Source organism: Mesoplodon densirostris, chromosome 19 (genome assembly GCF_025265405.1).
Source record: "Mesoplodon densirostris isolate mMesDen1 chromosome 19, mMesDen1 primary haplotype, whole genome shotgun sequence".
Taxonomy (NCBI): Eukaryota; Metazoa; Chordata; class Mammalia; order Artiodactyla; family Ziphiidae; genus Mesoplodon; species Mesoplodon densirostris.
The window spans coordinates 2,781,934-2,794,087 of NC_082679.1; the positions used below are offsets into that span (position 1 = coordinate 2,781,934).

Consider the following 12,154-nt stretch of genomic DNA (forward strand, 5'->3'; position numbering starts at 1 on the left):
CCGCCTCATTTTTCTGGCTTTCAGCGTCTCGCTGTCTCCAAGGCAACCTTCGGACTGAGGGCCTGGGGAAGAGCGGCCCGGAGACTTCTGGATATTGTAGTCTCAAAGGGGCAGAGAAACGGGAGGCGCACTTGTTCGTAAAAAGAAGACTGTGATAACAATGGTTGTATTCAAGGATGACTTCGTGGATAGAGATCGCTTGTAAATGGTTCTCAAACTGTTATTTTCTGGGGAAAAATAGCACCCGGATCCGGCAGTGGCCGCCGAGCAATCGGGCCGCCGATGGGAGTGAGAAATGTCCCTGAACCAGCGTTCCCGTTTTCTATCCCTGGCCCTGCTTGCCAGGTCCTTCCTGCCAGGTGGCCTGGCCCGTTCGCTGGCCTCGGGGTCGGTTGTGGAGGGCTCGACCATCACCTGTGGAAGTGTCTGAGCCTATCGCGGTAACCATGGTAATACCACACGCTCGCTCCCCGCCCCTTGCGAGGTGACGTCACGCGCCGGGCCCTGTGATGAAGCATTGAGCTCGTGCGCCTGGGGAGGGCGGTGATGGGGCGGGTCCTGGGAGGAGCCCGGTGCGGGCGGGGCCGCTTGAGAGCTGTCCGCCTAGGGTCGGGGAAGCCTTATTATTGAAATAATCACTAATAAATGATCGTGCCTGCTTTGTAGTAAGTGCTAAGAGACTTCGCTGGATTCACTCGCTCGTTTTTGTTTATTATTTTTTTGCTCCCAATTTTGTTGGAAACCCAGACTTTCCATTTCAGGCCTGTCTCCATGACAAATGGGCCACTAATGAGTCTCAGGAGCACGCCCGCCTCCCCCTGCCCATCCTGGGCCTTCATTTATTCATCCAGCGGGTCGTTATTAAATGCCCGATAAGTGCCCGTTGCCATGGAGACAGCAGGGAACAAACAAGGGGATGGACGTTTTGAGCGAGGAGACGCAGAAAGTGAACCCATGTTTCTCAGCCTCAGCGTTATTGACATTTGGGTCTGGGAGCCGTCCTGTGCACTGTAGCGTGTAGAACAGCACCCCTGGCCTCCCCCTATGCCCAAATTGCTGTATAAGAGTTTTTGCTCCCCACTTAAGGACAAACTGGAAATTGTAGGTCCATATACCCAAACTAAAAACAAAGCAAAACCAACCTCTGGTCATATATCAAAGCATTGGCAAATATGTGTACAATTACAGATTTTAAAGTAGTTTCCATTGCCCCTTTTAACCAACTTTTTGATGAACCAAACGACTGGTCCTGATTGTGATGATTAGAGGTCGTATACACTCTTAATATCCCCACTTTATAGATAGTAAAACGCGGCATTGAGAAACAATAACTTCCCCAGAATGGCAATCCAGTAAGGGGTGGAGCTGGGATCTGGACTCAAGTCTTCTATATTCTCCACTTACAAAGCAGGCATCATAATAGAACCTTCTTATAGGGTTGCTGCCAGAATTATGTGATAGATAGGACTCTTCGCACACCTGCCACCCCACATGCAAAGTCTCAGTGGAAGAACCAGGCACTCCGCCATTTCAACAAGTGTACACTTTATTAGAGAAACAGCGGGAAAGAGTTGATAAAGGCTGAAGAGGAGTTGTGAGGGAGGCCCCTGCAGATGCTCACTCAGCTACACTCTGGGCCCATCTTCTCAGAGACACCTTCCTGCCATGCCTCTGGGCAGATAGGCACTATTCCTCAAAGGACCCAACTCATTACCCTCCAAATCGGCAGTCCAGGGAACAGGGAGTTTTCACAGGAGGTGAGACTGACTACCTGGGAGACGGAGGACTCATGAAGGTTGAGCCGAGATGGAGCAGGGCCACTAGAAAGCACAGCAGGGATCGTTTCTAAGGAAGGCAAGAAAGGAGGGAAATGTATCTGTGCAGCGATTTATATCCTAGACCACTCTCCTTGCTCACTGGGCTCTGCTCACCCTGCCCCTCCAACTCACCAAGCTGACCCACTACCTGGAACATGCTTCCCTAGATCTCAGCCGGCTGGCTCCTCCCCATCGCTCAGTGCAAATATTTTCTCCTCAGGGAGGGGTTCTTCTGACCACCCAGTGGAACAAAGCTGCCCCTTCCAGTTCCTCTCTGTCACAGCACCTTCTAGGAAACTCAGGTGATTGCTAGTTTATCCCCTGCACTCCCACTAGAGGGCATGCTCCAAGAGCACAGGGAGCTCCCCTGCTGCAGCCCTGCTGCACCCCCAGCCTGTCACACTGGGGTCATGTAGAGTTGGTGCAGGGTGTGAATATATAAGGCTTGCTCTGGGCACTGGAGTCCCAGGGAGAGATCAAGCATCTTCTTGCTCCCAGAGGGGCTCACAGTCTGCTACATTAGTCTGAAACCTACAGCCTGAGGGTGACTCCAGCCTCCACCCCTTTTTATAGTTTTAAAAACTGAGGTAAAATCCACATGACATAAAATTCACCGTTTAACCATTTTAATGAATCCAGAATCCATCATAGAGCAGTTACTCAATAAAAATGTATTGACTGCATTTCTCAATAAGTTCAGCATAGAATTATCATATGACACAGACTTTCTGCTCCTAGGTGTGTGTACCCCAAAGAACTGGAAACAGGTGTTCAAACAAAAATTTGTACACAGATGTTCATAGCAGCACTTGTAACAATAGTCAAAAGGTGGAAACAACTCAAATGTCCTTCAACTGAAGAATGGATAAACAAAAGTGGCATATCCATGCAAAGGAATACTATTCAGCCATGTAAAAGAATGAAGTGTTGTTACATGCTACAACCTGGATGGACTTTGAAAACATTATGTTACGTGAATGAAGCCAGACACAAAAGGCCACACAGTATATGATTCCACTCATATGAAATGTCCAGAACAGCTAAATCCAGAGAGAGAGAGAGAGAGAGAGAGAGAGAGAGAGAGAATATTATTCAACCATAAAAAGAATGAAATTTTGCCATGTGCAACAACATGGATGGATCTGGAGGGTATGATAGTGGAATAAGTCAGACAGAGAAAGACAAATACTGTGTGTTATCACTCATATGTGGAATCTGAAAAATAAAACAAATGAATGTATGTAACAAAACAGAAACAGACTCACAGATATAAAAAAGAAACGAGTGGTTACCACTGGGGAGAAGGGCAGATAGGGGCAAGGGATTAAGAGTTACAAATGACCATGTGTAAAATAAATAAGCTACAAGGATATATTGTACAGCACAGGGAGTATAACCATTATTTTATAATAACTTTAAATGGAGTAAAATCTATAAAAATTTTGAATCATTATGTCGTACACTTGAAACTAATGTAATAGTAATCAACTATACCTCAATACAAATTATAAAAATATGTAAAATCATAATTTAGTCTAATAAAATAGCATAATAAATAAAACAGGTTATAATCTAATTGGAAGATTATCATATAGTAAGCACAATTTGATCTCTATATAATACTTTGGGGTCAATAATAATGATCTGTATAATAAAATATTTCATTTTATTATTTATAATATATTTATATATTATAAATAATAATAATAAATATTATAAATAAATAATAATGATATAATATATAATAAACATATATATTTATACATAATATATAATAATAATTATATATAAAATATACAATATATATTAATATATCATAATATATTATTAATATTAATAATATATTATATATTATAATTATAATAAATATAATAATATATTATAAATAACAATAATAAATAATAAAATATTTCATTTTATTATTTATAATATATTTATATATTATAAATAATAATAAAATAAATAATAATAAATATAAACTAATAAATAATATAATAAAACTAATAATATATTTAAATATAATATAATATTTCTTTATAAATGTATTCATTTACTTATTTATTTATTTTTTCGGGGGCTGCGTTGGGTCTTCTTTGCTGCACACGGGCTTTATCTAGTTGGCGAGCGGGAGCTACTCTTCATTGCGGTGTGCGGGCTTCTCTTTGCGGTGGCTTCTCTTGTTGCGGAGCATGGGCTCTAGGAGCACAGGCTTCAGTAGTTATGGCATGCGGGCTCAGTAGCTGTGGTGCATGGGCTTAGCGGCTCCGAGGCATGAAGGATCTTCCCAGACCAGGACTTGAACCCATGTCCCCTGCATTGGCAGGCAGATTCTTAACCACTGAGCCACCAGGGAAGTCCCACAATGACATTTAAATATACCATTCTAGTAAAAGAAAAAAATGGCAGGTCATGTGAATTATCAAATGAAGGATCAAATTCATTCCCACACTAACAGCAGAAAGATTTATTTTTTTTTCAACAGATACTCATTCCTTGAAACATCAGTTAGCAAAACATTTCCTCATTTGAAGAACTGGTTATTTTACTTTATTTTTCCATTTTATTGTTTATTGAAGTATAGTTGACTTACAATATTACATTAGTTTCAGATAGACAAAGTAGTAATTCGATATTTTTATAGAATATACTACATACTTTATTATAAAATATTAACTGTACTCCCTGTGCTGTATATTACATCCTTGTAACTTAGTTTATACCTACTAGTTTGTACCAATTAAATCCCTTCATCTATCTTGCCCATCCCTCTTCTTTCTCCCCACTGGTATCACTAGTTTGTTCTGATTCTGTGAGACTGTTTTGTTATAATGTCCCTTTTTTTACTTTTTAGATTCCATTGGTTATTTTATTTTATTATTATTATTATTATTGGCCATGTCATGCAGCATGTGGGATCTTAATTCCCCGACTAGGGACCAAACCTGTATCCCCTGCATTGGGAGCATGGTGTCTTAACCACTGGGCCACCAGGGAAGTCCTGGTTATTGTATTTTATTTTATTTTAATTTTTTGGACATTTTAAATTATTTTTAATACAATTTTTAAAGGTTACACTCCATTTACAGTTATTACAAAATATTGGTTATATTCAGCACTATTCACAATAACCAACACATGGAAACAACCTAAATGTCCATTGACAGATGAATGGATAAAGAAGATGTGGTACATATATACAATGGAATACTACTCAGCCATAAAAAAGAATAAAATAATGCCATTTGCCACTACATGGATGGACCTAGAGATTGTCATACTGAGTGAAATAAGACAGAAAGAGAAAGACAAATACCATATGATATCACTTATATGTGGAATCTAAAATAAGACACAAATGAACACATCTATGAAATGGAAACAGACTCACGGACACAGAGATCAGACTTATGGTTTGCCAAGGGGGAAGGAGGTGGGGGAGGGATGGATTGAGTGTTTGGGATTAGCAGATGCAAACTATTATCTACAGGATGGATAAACAACAAGGTCTTACTGTATAGCACAGGGAACTATATTCAATATCCTGTGACAAACCATAATGAAAAGATTATGAAAAAGAATGTATGACTGAATCACTGTGCTGTCCAGCAGAAATTAACACAACTTTGTAAATAAACTATACTTCAATTTAAAAAAAAAGCAACCATAGGCAACAATATTGAGATTCTAACCAGCAAAGAGGTACACTTCAAAATGATGGCCTTCTATTTGTGCCTCTGGAGGCAAAAAGTACAACATCCAGTTTGGCAAGAATGTAGGAAAATGATGACCCTGCTCTCTGCTGGCTGGATTGTGAAGTGTTAGTTTCCTGGCAGGTATTGTATCTGGTAAAATATACTAAATGTTGTATGAATGTGCACGTGTCTTGACCCAACAATTTACAATTATCGAAATCAGAGAAATGTTCCAAACTTGCTAAGAAGAGTTAATTGTCACTTATTTATTGTTACATTAAATTAATGACAATGGCTAAATATTCCCTATATTTAAAAAAATAATAAATATATATATTATATATATAATATATATATAGGCTATATTCCCAGTGTTGTACACTACATCCTTGCAGCCTAATTTACACCCAAAACTTTGTACCTCCTACTCCCCCACCCATATATTGCCCATCCCTGCCCTCTCCCGACTGGTCACCACTAGTTTTTTCTCTATATCTGTGAGTCTGCTTCCTTTTCGTTATATTAGTTTGTTGTATTTTTTAGATTCCACATATAAGTGACATCATATGATATTTGTCTTTCTCTGTCTCACTTACTTCACTCAGTATGACAATCTCTAGGTCCATCCATGTTGCTACAAATGGCATCATTTCATTCTTTTTATGACTGAGTAATATTCCATTGTATATACATACCACACCTTCTTTATCCATTTGTCTGTTGATGGACATGGGTTGCATCCATGTCTTGGCTATTGTAAATAATGTTGCTATGAACTTTGGGGTGCTTGTATATTTCTGAATTAGTGTTTTGGGGTTCACTTGGGTGACAAGTTCTTCTCATCTCACAGAAGAGTTCAACAATCAACCATAGTTAATACGAGGATCCAGAGAGGTCAGTTGTTTTCCCAAGGTCTCCGAGTTAGCTCGGAGAATAGAAAGTTGAATAGAAAGCCAAAACTTTCTGAAACCCACTTCTATCTGTCCTGATTTCTAAGTATTCTCTTTAAACATTCCCACTTGGGACTTACCCCACAGAGCCCTCTTGACCTCAGTGTCCTCAAGTCACGGACTTGCTCTCAAACTGTGCCAGGAGATGAAATGTCTCTATATATATGGAGCTGGGGGAAATTCCAGGGGTCCCTGACTGTTACCCAGTAAGCAGAGTGATTGGGTTAATGTTGTGGAACGAACCATTTTGGATAATCCAGGTGGATTCAATTTTCCATGGAAACTTCACCAGGAGAAACCATGATTTATTCAAGAGGATTCCATATTGGTTTTGTGGTAGACTTCTTTATTGTACTTTATTTATTCTAGACTTTTATGGATTGCTTTTTTGGGGGGTGGGTGGGAAATGGATTGGTATTCCTGGCTTAGTGAATTATTTTCTCATTTGCCTGAAGTGTTCCAGGGAGAAAAAGAATAGAGATCTGATAGTTGGTGGGTTACCTATTTTTTCTCATGTACATAAGGCTTAAAAGACTTTTTTCTAGGACTTCCTCTGTGGCACAATGGTTAAGAATCCTGCCAAGGCAGGGGACAGGGGTTCGATCCCTAGTCCAGGGAGATCCCACATGCTGCGGAGCAACTAAGCCCATGAGCCACAATGACAGAGCCTGCGCTCTAGAGCCAGCGAGCCACAACTACTGAAGCCTGCGTGCCTAGAGACTGTGCTCCACAATAAGAGAAGCCACCGCAATGAAAAGCCCTCGCACCACAATGAAGAGTAGCCCCTGCTCGCTGCAGTGAGAGGAAGCCCACATGCAGCAACAAAGGCCCAATGCAGCCAAAATAAATAAATAAAATTAATAAAAAGTTTTTAAAAAAATTTTAAAGACTTTTTTTTTCTAATATCAGCTGATGAGCTCAACTGTAAGAACCTATTTCTGAGTAGGCATTTAGAAAACCAGAGGTTGAACACCAGTAGGGAAAAAGAATGATGCCTATCAATTTAGGAAGCCTTCCATTTTCTAAACACCTAAGGAAGCAATATCTGAACAAGTATAGAGGAAACATATTTCAACATAATAAAGGCCACATAGACAAGAACACAGCTATTATCTACTCCACGTAGAAGTCTTGGAGGAGGAAATACACAGAACACTCTGACAGAAAAGTGTTTGTTTATTTGAAATTTAAATTTCACTGGTTATCCTGTATTTAATCTGGCCACCCTACATGGAGCATCCTATTTTACAGTGAAATCATGCCTAACAGGAAGACAATCAACAGCAGCCTCAGTTTCACGATGAAGTACTGAAAACCAATAAGACATGACTTCATTGGAAGAAGAACACAAAGCAAAAGCTTATCAGAAAAGCATAGACTACACTAAAGTAGAAAACAAAATCCAAAGGGAACTATAAGTTATCACTCAAGGATCCTCCTAATTCACGTGAATGGAACCCCATTAGGTTCCAGTATAATCCTAAATTCTTCAAATGTCATCATTTCTTTTTTTTCTTTTTTCTTTTTTTTTTTTTTTTTGCACGGTACACGGGCCTCTCACTATTGTGGCCTCTCCCGTTGTGGAGCACAGGCTCTGGACACACAGGCCCAGCAGCCATGGCTCACGGGCCCAGCCGCTCCACGGCATGTGGGATCTTCCCAGACCGGGGCACGAACCCGTGTCCCCTGCATTGGCAGGCGGACTCTCAACCACTGCGCCACCAGGGAAGCCCAAATGTCATCATTTCTTGATATTACATGAGTAACATATTATCCTGAATTTCCTTCTTGGATCAGAAGGGACTGGCATCTGAGGGCAGGGACTGGGGTGAGTTATTTGGAATGTATTTTCTGGTGGCGTTTGAAGGTCCCCAGCTGACAGAAGGCACTGTTACACTCGGGACACACGTAGGGTTTGAGCCCAGAGTGGGTGCGTTGGTGAACATTGAGGTTCCCTTTGTGGCTGAAGGCTTTGTCACAGTGCTCACATCGGAAAGGCTTCTCCTTGGTGTGGGTCCTCTGGTGAGCACGCAGCGTCGAGTCGTGGGTGAACTTCTTGGGGCAGAGATCACAGCAGTATGGCTTCTTGCCTGTGTGGATTCGCTCGTGAGCTCGCAGGTCCGAAGCCTGCTTGAACCCTTTGGCACACGTGTTGCATCGAAAAGGTCTCTCTCCTGTGTGTGTCCTCTCGTGAAGGGTAAGCTGAGATGGATAAGGAAATCTCTTCTTGCATTCCCTGCATTCATAGGGTGCCCATGCCCGGGCTTCTTTTCCCTCAGGAAGAATGTTGGGTCCCACCGTGCTAGGTGAATCAATGAAAGGGGACCCAAGTTGTCCTGAGAATTCTCCTTTGTCCAAAGATGTGGCTTCTTCTTGATGTACTTCTTGGAAAATGGGACTGTTGGCCCGTTTCCTTTTGAAACTTCTTAGACCCCTCAGAGAACCTTTTCTGTATCCACACTTAGTAGAAACTTCTCCCTCTGGAACACAAGAGGAAAATGCTCAGCATCCACATTTGAAATATGAATTCCTTCTTGGGGATTCTTCCCACCCTCTGCCCTCTCAGAATGTTCTGAAAAAAGAGATTCAGAACACAGCATTTAACAAGGAGCATTTTCCGTGGTGCCAACCTCATTGAAACCCAGCGCTGATGTGGCAGAGAACTTCCCATCAACTAAACTACCTAAGAGTCTAGATTATGACACATTCTGGAAAGGGGATGATAGAGAAGGTTGGTTTGGAGCACCAACTCCCCACCCCTCCCCAAGGGATGGTAATGCTGGGTACCCAGCCCCAAGCCACCATAGGAAGGGAGTTACTAACTCTTCTGAATTCCAAGTTTCCAGACTCACCAGGACCTTTCAGATGTTCAGGCTCTTGAGATTGATGGGTTCTTGTCTCTTCCATGTCTTCCAACAGGTCTTTCTCCAAGTTCTCCTTGGATGTCAGACCCTCCATTTCACCTGTTTCAGGAAAGGTCTCTGGCAGGAGACCATTCTGGTCCTGACAAGGAGCAACCAAGCAGAGTCAGTAACCCATCTACCTTAGTCCATGAAAAGCTGTTTCCTCTTTCCCCGTCCCTGTCATATCATGATCTAAGACTCCAACTTTCTTAATATCAGTTTGGGGGATATGCCCTGACTTCTTCTGGGCCACCCCCATCACCCCAATTGATAATCATCTCCTGATACCTAAGTCTGTCCTTGATCTCTACTGGCCACTTCTTGCAATCAAGTCTGGATACCACAGTTGGCACTCTGAATTCTCAATGCATACAACTCTCTGTGTCATCCCAATACTCCCTGCCCCTGACTCTGGAAGGGTACATTCTCCCAAGTTCATCACTTTTTCCTACTTTGTTTGAATTCGTCCTTATGGTGGTTACGCAGTACATGGTAAGATGATGAGCAGCATCCCTGGTCCCTACTCACTAGAAATCAATAGCATCCCCTCCCCCACACCCAACCCCATTTGGACAAATCAGCTGTCTCCAGACATTCTCCAGTGTCCTCTAGGAGGAAAAATGAGTCGAATTGGGAACCACTCCTTCAACTCCAAGGGTTGACCATATTGTGGACTATGAAGTGCCTCTGAGGAAAGCAACCATGTGGAAATCAGCTGTCAGTGCATTTACCCGCGGCAAACTGACCTAGTACCATTCCACTGAGGCAGGATTCCTTTCTCCCCACTCTTAAAACTACACGTATTCATGGAAAAGGGACAAAAATGGATGAGTCTTCACTCTCACACAAGCTGGAAAATGTCTAGGAACTGAAGGCATCCATGAAAATCCCTGAAGCCAATGGGTCCATTCCTGTCCTTTGCCAAAAACTCCCAATTACTCTAGCAGCAATGTCCACCTGAACCTCTTCTAAGTTCTCCCGGACTCTCTCCAGAGACCAGGGCATCACACACTCACCTGCCCCCTTGACAGGTCCTTGGCTCCTGCCAGAATATGCAGCTCTTGTCTTTTCTGCTGACCGTTCTCTGGAGGTATCTCACTCACAGGGGATCGGGGCTCCCTGCATTGGCCTCTCTCATCGTTCATGTCACTGGCTTCGGATTCAACCGTCTCAACTTCTGAGCTTCGCACAAGAAATTCCTGTCCTTGTATGCGGACTATGGTCTGTGAGGGAAAAAACTCAATCGAGATCAGTCTCCTATATGACCTGGAAAGCAGCTCTCAAGGCATCCAATGGCATCGTACCATACAAGCACACATTTTTTTGTTTAAAAGATCTACATCCCTCAAGTTGGGACAGCCAAAAATAACTCCCAACGATGCCAAAGAAACCTCTCACCCATTTGAAAATTACTGATTTAGAGTCAACCACTCAGGTCCTATCTTGTTCAACCCCCAGCTTGCAGGTCCCATCCCATCTCTCCCTTTCCCATACCAATCCCAAGGTTCCTACTCACCCACTTCTTGGGTTTCTGCTTATTTCTTAGCATGTCCTCCAAGGCTTTGCAACTCTGCACCCCCGTTTCCTTGACTAAGACCTGGCACTCCAGCGGCATGCAGATCATAAACTGCTCCAGCACCAGCTTGTCCATCATCTGCTCCTTGGTGTGAAGATCTGGCCTCAACCACAGATGGCAGAGCTCACGGAGTCTCCTCAGATCCTGGACGGGGTCGGATTCCTCTGAGCTCATAAATGTTCTGAAGTGGACATGCCACGTTTCCTGGTCACAGTCTGGTTTTTCCACAAGTGTATCTTGGTGTGGCACAGACACTGGTGACTCTGATCCAGGGCTGTCGGGGGGTTTTCCTCGACCCCAGAAAAATGTCTGGTCCTCAGCCATGTTGATGGAGGAATTTTCCAATAGGACTCTGAGGAAACACTCGTAGAGCTGGTGCCAATTGAACTCTGTGGAAAGGGATTTCCTCTGCTTCTTCTCAGCAGTAGAGTCACTGTTCAGAAGGCTGGGGTAAAAAAAAAAAAAAAAGAAAAGGAAAGGAAAGGAAAAGAATGAACCAGATGAGTTTCATTTTATTCCACCCTTCCCTCTCCCATACATCCCACATCCAAATACTGGGCATTACTACCCCACTGGTTCAATATTTCATACCGCAGACAATAATCCATTCTATTATAATTCTGGCATCCACCTTTATAGGAAAACAAAAAAAAAAATGTCTGGTCAAAATATCCATAGCGCCACGGTTCAGAAACCCTAGTTGAAAAAATGAACCACAGCACACCACACCATGGAGTGTAGAAACATTCTTCTCATCTCACAGAAGAGTTCAACAATCAACCATAGTTAGTGTGGGGTTTGAGGGAGATCTGCTGCTTTCCCAATGTCTCCGAGCTAACGCAAGATGAATAGAAAGCCAAACCTTTCTGAAACCCACCTCCATCTCTCCCGATTTCTAAGCATTCTCTTTAGACATTCCCACATGTCACTTACCTCTTGGAGTCCTCTTGCCTTCAGCCTCCTCAAGTCTGGGACTGGCTCTCAAAGTGTGTCTGGAGCTGAAATGTCTCTATTTATATAAGAGCCAGGGGAAATTCCAATGGTCCCTTCCTATAACCTCATCATCCCAATGATTGGATAAAGGTCTTGGATGGAATCATTTTAGATAATCTGGGTAGATTCAATTTCCCATGGAAACTCCACCAGGAGAAACCATGATTTGTTAAAGAGGACTCCATGTTGGTTTTTTGTAGATTTTCTTTATCATATTTTATTT

The 12,154-nt window shown here is 42.3% G+C and overlaps 1 protein-coding gene across 1 annotated transcript; it reads right to left on the minus strand.

Moving 5' to 3' along the window:
- Positions 1-8,239: 8,239 nt before the first annotated feature.
- On the minus strand, positions 8,240-11,918 carry LOC132480273 (zinc finger and SCAN domain-containing protein 5B-like). Its single transcript, XM_060084355.1, has 5 exons — positions 11,872-11,918; positions 10,879-11,383; positions 10,379-10,585; positions 9,312-9,462; positions 8,240-8,939 (listed from the first exon to the last, which is right to left on the minus strand). Exons 2-5 carry the CDS (start codon positions 11,260-11,262, stop codon positions 8,293-8,295), a joined length of 1,389 nt encoding a protein of 462 aa, XP_059940338.1. The 5' UTR covers positions 11,263-11,383; positions 11,872-11,918; the 3' UTR covers positions 8,240-8,292.
- Between the last annotated feature and the right edge of the window lie 236 nt (positions 11,919-12,154).

Excerpts from the sequence above, each read along its gene's own strand:
- LOC132480273 (XM_060084355.1), bottom strand. The coding sequence starts at position 11,262 with ATGGCTGAGGACCAGACATTTTTCTGGGGTCGAGGAAAACCCCCCGAC. Across the intron at positions 10,586-10,878 it reads AGCAGAAACCCAAGAAGTGG|ACCATAGTCCGCATACAAGG; the intron begins GTGAGTAGGAAC and ends TTTCCCTCACAG. Across the intron at positions 9,463-10,378 it reads AGGACCTGTCAAGGGGGCAG|GACCAGAATGGTCTCCTGCC; the intron begins GTGAGTGTGTGA and ends GCTCCTTGTCAG.